Genomic DNA, 9,766 nt, shown 5'->3' with positions numbered 1-9,766 from the left:
GAGAGAGGGGCGGGTCGGAACCGCTGACGGCCGTTAATGAGAGAAAAAGCGAAACCGTCCCCGGCCGTTAAACTGTTAACGGCGCCCTCGTATCTTCTCCAGCCGAGCCGTGGCTCACAGCAGTCCAAACCAGGCTCCAATTCTAACAAATTACGTAAAATACCAAAATGTGGGACCCACAGTTAAAAATAACTCTGGGCCGTTAATTATCAGAAAAGAAAATAGAAACACTTTGGATGATGATGGGATCGGGAGAGGGTAATTAATAGTAATATAAGAAAATCCAAATAATACGTGGAATAACGAGGACGAGGGACTGGTTCGGTACTCCCGAGGGACACAGAATAACTGACCCGCGAGCCTCCGCCCCACGCGGACGCGTGAAAGTGACCACAGATTCGCGGCGCACAGATTTGCGTGTTTCTTCGAAGACGGATTTAAACGGAGATTAATTAATTTAATTTATTTTTTATTTTTGTTGATATGCTTGGCGCAAAATAAAATATTAAGAGGTCTCCGTTGTCTCCCACGTAACCGTATCGGCGTTACCAAACGAAACGTGACGGCGGATAGAAACGATACAATTGTTTGTCCGCTTGTTTCGGGCATAGGGTTGGACCGATAACGGATCTTTAGCATTTGGTGGGATTTATTTTTTTAATATTTTTTTGAAATTATTTTCAACGTTTAGAAAATTGGCCTGGAGGAGGGTAAGTTGACTAAGTAGAGTAAAAATAATTGAATAATTGATTTAATTAAGTCCGTTACCAAAGATTAAAAAATAGCTTTGATTTTTTTTTTTTTTATGAATTCAATAATTTGACTTGTTAGATTTTGTTGAAGTCATCGTTTGAGCTACCGAGTGTTTGTTCTGGATTTTTGGTATTTTTTTGTAGATTAAATTATTTCAACTTGTTTTCTTTCAAACTCGAACAATACATTGCTAAATTGATACTTAATAAGAAAAATCATTTAGTGCAAAACATACAAAACGGAATCTCAACCGTCCAATCGTGATCAACAACTATCTCATCTGATTGAAATAGCCGTTTTGCATGTTTCACACCAAATGATTTTTTGTATTAGATCAGTCGCGTGTATGTATATATATATATATATATATATATATATACACACATATATATATATATATACACACACACATATATATATATATACAAATATATATATATATATATATATATATATGTATATGTCAAACTCTCAAAAACTCGGTATATATTACAAGGCTAAATGTGGCCCAAACGATCAATACGAACTCTCAAAACTGTAAAAAAAATCATGGAAAAATAGACAATTTTTTTGCCTACAGATAATTTTATTTAAAATTATTGGGATTTACCAAATATTAATAAAAAAATCTTATAAGCTATGGTTGATGGTGACAATAACTTGGTAAAAGAGTAAGATTATCGTTTATGTGAATCATCCTACATTTATTTGATATAATTATTATTTCTTGGTAAATGGTAAGACTACCCTTTCTTCATTAACCAATCTTGCTTGAGAAATAAGTTACCAGTGTAGCATTATTCTTCCTCTCTCTTGGGTGGCCTATAATTAAATTATAGGGTAATTTCCTTTCCCTTCCTCTCTCTTCCTCTCTCTTTTGGGTGGCCTCCTCCCTTCTTTCTATTTAAACATAGAGAGAAGAGAAGGGGAGGGGTACACCACTTTTATATTAGTTGGTCTCTACTGGGTAACATTAATTAGGTCAACCCCATGTAGGAGGTGTCACAAGAAATCCTTATCCACCCCTTTGGTCCCATTTGTCCTTTTTGAATTCAATTTTGGGACATGGGAAAGGTTCACTAAAAGGAGGTAGATATGTCCTTCTCAAGAAAGTTTTGTTGCCAATTATAGAAGTCAAGTAAATCTACTCCAGGCCAAAGGGCACATAGTAGTGAGGGGTGGGGTACCCACACATGAAAGGATAAAATTATCACATCATGGGTCCAATTTAATTTCTAGGTTCATTTCCATATGATTGAACTAGTAGTGCCTTGAGAGGCTTTATAAAAAAAATACAAATAAGAATTGGAGTAGGGATGGGAAATGGGTGTAAGGGATATTACAAAATAAAAATGCCCTTCTCTTCTTAAAGCTAAAAAACATAAAAAAAAAAAAAATTAGGACTAAGGATTAGATACTAAATTTTAGGTTATTATCAATTTTTATCCCAATATTTATACGTTAAATTTATATTAGAAATTCAAAACTCCGATGAGACAAAAAAACATTATACTAATTTCTAAGAACTGGGTATCGAAAAATTCGATATAGGTTGACGAGTTTGGGCAATTCAAATGATTTTCTAAGTATTTGTCAATTAATTCACCTAAAAAAATGAACCCCTACAATCTTAATTATTATTAAATAATATTTTTTAATGGAAAGATTTTATTTTTATTTTATTTTCTAAAAGAGAGAGATATAAACACTACCCTCCCAAAGGGCAGCTATGTAACTACTTAAGGACATTTTTGTCAACTTCCAAAACCAAGTACAAGGCCTCTATCAGTTAAATAGCAATAACTCACTTGTTGAATAAAACCTACCCATCAAGTTCAAATGGGTCCGACACTAAAGACACCCAAGCCAATCATAGGAGACATCCATATTTAATAATGTGACCTTCGAAGAGCCTTGGAGATCACCAATTCCAAGATTGCCACTCAATTTCAACCACTCACCCATAACCCTTATTTTAATGAACTAAACACATGGGCCTATCTACACAGACATTTAATCTAGTGGACCCCATGATGGGCTTTTTTAGTGGTTCCCTAGAAGCATAAAATGAGGGTACATCTTCAATCACCCATGATAGATTTTTATTTTTATTTCGGATTCTGACATGTTGAGTAAATTTTTATTGAATGATTTCAGACTTCAGATTTCAGAGTTCTGAGAAGGTCTATGGTGAAAGCTAGGAGTAGGAGTCAGTTGTCCTGCTCATTTTTTATTTTTTATTTTAGTTTTTTAATTGGAGGGGTTTTGGATTAAATATTCTCAGGTTAGGTCTTGGGATCTTGTGTTAGGCATCTCAGGATTAATAAATTGTACTAAAAAAATTCACCTATGTTGAATGAATGATCTGTATTAAGGAATGATAGATATTTGAATTTTGGGGGAACATGGCAAAGATTTAGGCAAATGTAGAGACCAATTCTGATTCCTAACACTAACACTTGTCACAAATGACCCACCAACCTCTTGTTCTCGTACAAATTTGGGAGGACATGTACCATAGGACTCCCTTAAGTCCAATTTAATTATCACCTGGTACCACATACCCTTCTCAAAACAAATTATGGGTCTAAGAATTTTTGTTATTATTTATTGATAATTTAAGTTTTATTCAGTTTATAGCTGAAATCATATGTGAACACTGCTAGGTTCGATAGTTAGGAATCATTAAATAATGGATATCATATAGATCAAGATGAATGTTTTATTTAGGGGGGTTAGTCAACTTGAAGTCCGAGATAAAGATCAACCGTATGATGCCCTTCATCAGTTGAAGTCGTTAGTGGAGCGCATATGACATTTCATCTGGATGCTGGAGCTGAAGCGGTCCTTCATCTCCACGTTTTAAAATCCTTCGTCTCATTGAAGACCATTTTTTATCTTCTTCGAGATGAAGGACGCGCACGGCTGGTTTTTTTTTCCCCCTCTCTCTCCTTGCACCCCCCTCTCTCGCACGTCTTCATTTCCCTTTTTTCCTCCCTCTCTCCCGCACCCCCTCTCTCGTCTCCCTGCGCCCCCGACGTCGCTGCTCCCTCTCTTCTCTTGAACTCTCGTCTCTGACCTCCGTCTCTCGGTCTTCTCTCGGACTCGCTCTCCGTTTTTCTCTCTCGCTTCTCTCTCTCTCTTATCCCTCTCGACCTCCCTTTCTTCTCTCTCTTCTCCCTCTCTTCCCCCTTTCAACCTCCCACTCCCTTCTCTCTCTAGCTATTCTCCTTTTCCCCAAAATACCTTTCGATTTCGTTCGATTTCCCCATTTCGATTTCGAAGATGAAGATGAACTTGTCCACACTAACACCCTATTTCGAAGATTTCAAACATGAATATGTCCACACTAACACCCGTTTCGAAGATGAAGATCATGTAGATGCATGAGATGAAGATGAAGATCAAATTTCTAGTTTGTTGACTAACCCCCCTTAGGTAATCTGTTTATTAAAATTCATAACTACGTAAAGATTTATTATTTATTAAATGAAATGGAGATAGATAAAGATTTTTTTATCAAAATAAAGAGAGGGATAGTAAAATATGTTTCAAATGATCAAAACAAGTAATAAAATACCCCTTATCTGCTCGTCATTTTTTGCCATCCCTCGCGGTGTGTCTTGGATCTGGACCTTGAAATTCAATAAGAAACGTTAACAGGTTAATTTGATTATTGGGATGTATCACACTTGTTTGGGGTCTAAAATTTGTCAAAAGACAATATAGCTTCATGTGACACGAATTAGTTATAAGATCTTAGTGTAATCCATGGGATAAGGGTAGTTTCTCCAAAAATATTGAGATGGGTACAGATGTGAAGTTGGGGCCTTGGGCCCATCCCATGATGACTAGCCAACTTAAGAAGCCTCTTTTCCAATTAATAAATTCAAGATCTTTGTGTTCACTAATCCATGTGGGATTATTCCTTAACACTCCCCCTCATGTGGAGGCCCTCTTTTGTGGCTTTACATGTGGATAATTTGGATGGAGACCCACATATGACTATCTGCTCTGATACTATGTGAAGTTGGGTCCAAGACCCATCCGATAATGACTAGCCAACTTAGGAAGGCTCTTTCCAAAATAATAAAATCAAGATTTTTGTATTCACTAATTCATGTCGGACTATTCCTTAACAACTGAGAGATGATTTTTAATGTACAATTGCAGAAATTCCCACTGCTAATATGTTAGAGATATTTACCTGAGCAATTAAAATTAGGCCTATGACAAGTCCAGTACGTCAGCAACTGCAGCTCTTTCATCCTTCTTGGAAGACTTTTTACGCTTCTTTTCGTTTTGGGGTTCTTTGGCCTTCAGTTCCCAAGACATGGATCTCAGCAAGGTAGCCACATGCTCATTCCTATGAGCTGAAACCAGAGTCGAGAAGATTAAGTATAACCTAGAAATTCTGGCAGGTGTTTGGGCTAGAGAATATAAAATATGGAGGAATTTAAAACAATTGCTGCAGTTTATAGCAATAGCAATAATTACAGAGTTCATAATGGCACTATTGAATGAGATTATTGGATAAAGAATTTCAACAACATAATAAGATATCTTCTACAATGACGACAAACCAACCTGTGTTGTTCAAAAGATGGTGACATCTTTCTTGAAAATCAAAATGGTCTCACAATCTTGTTGCTATCAGTACCTTAATCATACTAACGAAGTCAGGTTACTAGTGTTGATATCATGGAAATGATGAAGTTCTTTGTAAATTCATCAATTTTTTTCTTTTCTAACTTAACCAAATACCACATCATCATCATGGTCATACACATTCCAACAAATAGAGTCCATTTTCTAATGCCATCCCCCAATCCATCCACTGATCTATCTTGCTTATTTTCTTAATGAGAACCATCATCCAAACCGATTTGTTACAAAAAAAATTCCCCTGTTTCATGTACTTTAAGTGTATATAAAGAGAGTCCATTTTCTAATGCCATCCCCCAATCCATCCACTGATCTATCTTGCTTTTTTTCTTAATGAGAACCATCATCCAAACCGATTTGTTACAAAAAAAATTCACCTGTTTCATGTACTTTAAGTGTATATAGAGACTTACAATTAGTTAAAGTTGTTTCTTCAATGTTGATTATAATACACCTGTTGAAAAAACTCTTTTATGTGGCCATTTAACAAAAGGGCCAATTAATTAAAGATACTGAATATATAAATGACTACGGAAGAGTGCAACCAGGTATGAGGAATTCAAAGATTATGAGCGTGGGCTTCTCATATTCTTCTGCTTCATTTTTCATCAATTTACACCTTCCACAGTGTCAGTCTTTAAGTAACTATCCATAATGCAATATTGTCCATTGCAACTTTGTTTGAACTATGTTACACCCAGTAACGTTATTTGACTTGTATTGGGCTGCAACTAAGATTATAATACTAAACAACCAGATACTCATTTGGAATATAAGAATCAAGATTGATAGTTTATTAAGTGCATTACTATTTGAAGACCCTTGTAGAATGGATAATTAGCAGGCTTGCATAGATAAAAATAGAAGCAAAAAATCCAATGGTCTAAGATTCATCATGGCTGCCAATTTGTCAGGTGCAGAAAAAGGTGCACAAAGCTTCTTTTATTTAATTATTTGTTTATTTTAGAAAACGCAAATAGCACTTTGCCTGAAGTCAACACAGTTTTTAGGAGTTAACGTTTCTTGAAACATGAAACACACAACACGCTTACCAGAAAGTACTACATCATCCATGTTCACAGATTTGCGGTTCCCATGGTGAGCAAAAAGCTCGAGGTCCTTAGCCAACTGCTCTGTTTGTCATAGGAAGAACTGTTAATTACTTCACAAAGGAAAAAACAAGTATGAAAAATACACTCAAAGAAAATAAAAAATGGCTGCACGAAATTCCTTTTCAGCATAACAGTATATTCAGAAATAAGTTTTTGCAAGTTAGGCATCTAGAGAGACCAAGATGGTGGCACTGCCAACTGTCAGAACTAGAGGATGAACTAAAGGGTAGAGAAGATCATCATTACCTGCATGTTTTCATCAAGCATAAGGAATAGAAAGGACTCAATGCTGGGATTCCCACTGGGGGGAATGGGACAGATGACCAGTGGACACTACACTTTTCTCTTATGATGCGGACTTTCCTTCAAATCAGTATCAGTGATGTGGATAGAAACAATGCAGTGCAAGGACCTCTATGAGGCTTAGGCAAAGGAGGAAGGTGACCAGTGGACAACCTCACATCTCCTCTTGCTCTCTAAATTTTCATTCAGATCAGTATCCGTAAGCCTGATTCAGATAATTTTAATTTGATTTTATAGATCCAGTTAATATTCAGAAATTAAATGAATTTTTTGTAAGTAACAATTATGATGAGTTTAACATGTTATTCTGTATGAACGCATTAACAAGGTTCACAAATGTACTTTGAACTTGCAAAAAGGAAGTTCATCATGATAATTTCCAGCTCTAGGGGCTCCCGTTCATGGATTGGGCGGTTCTTTGGAATAAAGAGGTCAGCAATCATCTTTTAATTACTTCTAAATGCTCCTCCATTGAGCTCCTTGAAGGGATCCAGAATACTTATCCACGACAAGGTTTGAGGTGTCTTCCAAAGAAGAATTCTTTCTGTTGAAGTTCCTCTTGGTTTCTTTCCGACCAGATACCCCTCGGAACGTGGGCAAGACAGGCCTTGAGCATAATCCTACCCAACTTCTAGCAGCATCTCTGTGGAGCACTCCCACCAGCAATCCTAACCCACTAGGTCCTGAGCAGGTAGCTTCAGGGTGGACTATGAGCAACCTAATTAACAAATGAGGAAGAGGATAAGATAGTCAAGAAATCATAATTGTTGAATTGAGAAGGATTTTTTGTTCTAGAGACTGATGTGCTCTCCATAAAGTTGAAAGAGAGGGATTCATCAAACTCAGATAAGAGTTTTTGAGTGAAAAAGGTGGTAAAAGTGAATTCCCAGATGCGATGAATGCTACATTGAACACTGGTTTCCTGAGAGGATCAATGACAGTCTTTCTGAATAGATTAAAAGAGTTGATGTCTTGAGCAACAATAAGGAAATCCTCTTCCCAAGGTTTATCATGTAGAGAATTTACATTCTTCCTTATAAAACAAAGTGTATGCACATCACTGGATACATGAAATTGACCAATAGTACCACAAGCAATCTCCTCTGGTACAGATAAACACCACAACCCTACAATACTGAACCTCTGGGCCATTCATCTTCTTTTTAAACAACTAATATAGTCATGTGAAGTGCATCACTCATGCTGATCAACTGGTGACAGCATGTACGCACTAAGTGCAAAAACAAGCGCAAAAAGAGAAGACAGAACAACAGGAAACAATAATAGATTCACATCTATATGCTGTTAAACCTGGTGAAATGTGAACAAAAAAATGTATTTTTTTAGAAAAATAAATCAGTATATAAATCCTTGATTATGTAATATGTCTTTGAAGTATCAAAAGAAAAGAAACAATGAAGAAAGGGAGAACTGAACATAACCAATGACCTCTGATTCCTTTGAAGAGAACGAATGCATTTCTTTTTTCACGTTTGTTTTAAATAATGAGTGAACTCATTTTCTTTTTTCTTTTCCCCTTGATGTGTAGTGTCTTGGCCTGTTCCCTGGGCTTTTCATTATTCTTAATTCATTAATAAACTCAGCATTAGTTAAAAAATGATTAAGGAAGACATGAATAATACTTTTCAGCAGCCTCTAACGTCAGAGGCAATTGGAATAAAGCAATCCCATTCGTTGTTTTGACCTACATAAGAAATCAAAGGGCTGAAAAATTCCTCAGCATAATTCAAGAAGGATGTATTGCTGATAGTTAATTGTGTGAAGAAACTCTGCAATGATTTGGTAGGAGCAAAGAGATTACACCGGTAAGGATCAGACCGGCTGATAGAAAAGGAGAGAAGAACTAAGCAATGCCAACAATATAACCAATGGAAAGAACTGAGCTGGGTAAAGCTAGAATAACAAATCCAGACGTGCGGCAGAAAGATAGAAGTAAACAGAAAATGTATAAGAAAACTGTTAATTTGAATGCCTTCTTACAATAAATCTGACACCTAGAAAAATGATTGTGGTTTTTCTTCTGCAATATTAATTATCGTACTTCTCTGTTCTGCGTACTCTTTATCAGGATTTGTATACCTAAACAACTCAATAGTAGCTGTACGCCTTTCCCCAAGTACCGCTAGCTGCACGATTAAGATAAATCCAGTAAAAGCCGAAGCTCCTCATTCAAGATCATAAATGTTAAGTTACAAAAATCATTCATCCTTTTCTCTGGACAACGTAATAATTAACACAATGACTTTTTTACGTTTTGAACCAGCTTTTGCTCTTCTTATTGCTAACTGTTCACAGAAGGAATCGTTCACGTAATTGTTGCAAATCACCAAATAGTATTTCCAACCCCAACCTATTAGATCATGATCCTTGCCGAGTCTCATGCAATAGAAGCTTCTCAATTTCGCGCACTAGCGCCACAAATGAAACCCAAACAGTTGAAAAACAACAAGCAGATAAAACTGACAGATATGATATCAGTAGAAAATAGAGAGAGAGAGAACTCCGAGGTTGCCTGTCAATTTGAAAGCTAGATCAGAAATGCATGCCATCACTGGTGCAGAGACCTCCGTATCGTACTTTTTAGCTGTTAAAAACAGCAGCCCAGAGAAAAATCGTAAATAAAATTGCATGAAAATTAAACAAGAGAAACAGGTGTAAGAGAAAGTTCAAAACTAAACCTTCGGTTTCCGCAATAGAAATGACAGAGAGACGGAAACGATCTCTCAATAGCTGCATTCCTTCGTCTTCGTCAATCTCCAAATCGCTCCCGCCTCTGTTCATTGGCGCGGTCGTTCTGGCCCCCGGGGTGGACTATCCCTGACAGCGCTGCTGGCTTTGTAGTGAAAACGCGGTCACATGGTTATGGGAAGGCTGGGCTGGAGTTCTCCGGTCCGAGTTTCATGGTTTTTCCA

The 9,766-nt window shown here is 36.7% G+C and overlaps 1 protein-coding gene across 1 annotated transcript; it reads right to left on the bottom strand.

Annotated features, from left to right (window-relative positions):
• Positions 1–4,298: 4,298 nt before the first annotated feature.
• Positions 4,299–9,648, bottom strand: LOC137964006 (protein MHF1 homolog). Its single transcript, XM_068811263.1, has 5 exons — positions 9,533–9,648; positions 9,367–9,438; positions 6,471–6,551; positions 4,961–5,126; positions 4,299–4,388 (listed from the first exon to the last, which is right to left on the bottom strand). The coding sequence occupies exons 1-4, from the start codon at positions 9,633–9,635 to the stop codon at positions 4,981–4,983; spliced, it is 402 nt and encodes a 133-aa protein (XP_068667364.1). The 5' UTR covers positions 9,636–9,648; the 3' UTR covers positions 4,299–4,388; positions 4,961–4,980.
• Positions 9,649–9,766: the final 118 nt, after the last annotated feature.

This window comes from Aristolochia californica, unplaced genomic scaffold (genome assembly GCF_029961685.1).
Source record: "Aristolochia californica isolate CCGP_79_NKW_82.1479 unplaced genomic scaffold, dmAriCali1.0.hap1 SCAF_4, whole genome shotgun sequence".
Taxonomy (NCBI): Eukaryota; Viridiplantae; Streptophyta; class Magnoliopsida; order Piperales; family Aristolochiaceae; genus Aristolochia; species Aristolochia californica.
The sequence above is the reverse complement of the archived record's forward strand: the minus strand, read 5'-3'. Positions and strand labels throughout refer to the sequence as shown.

Excerpts from the sequence above, each read along its gene's own strand:
- LOC137964006 (XM_068811263.1), bottom strand. The coding sequence starts at position 9,635 with ATGAACAGAGGCGGGAGCGATTTGGAGATTGACGAAGACGAAGGAATG. Across the intron at positions 9,439-9,532 it reads TTCTATTGCGGAAACCGAAG|CTAAAAAGTACGATACGGAG; the intron begins GTTTAGTTTTGA and ends TGTTTTTAACAG. Across the intron at positions 5,127-6,470 it reads GGATGATGTAGTACTTTCTG|CTCATAGGAATGAGCATGTG; the intron begins GTAAGCGTGTTG and ends CTCTGGTTTCAG.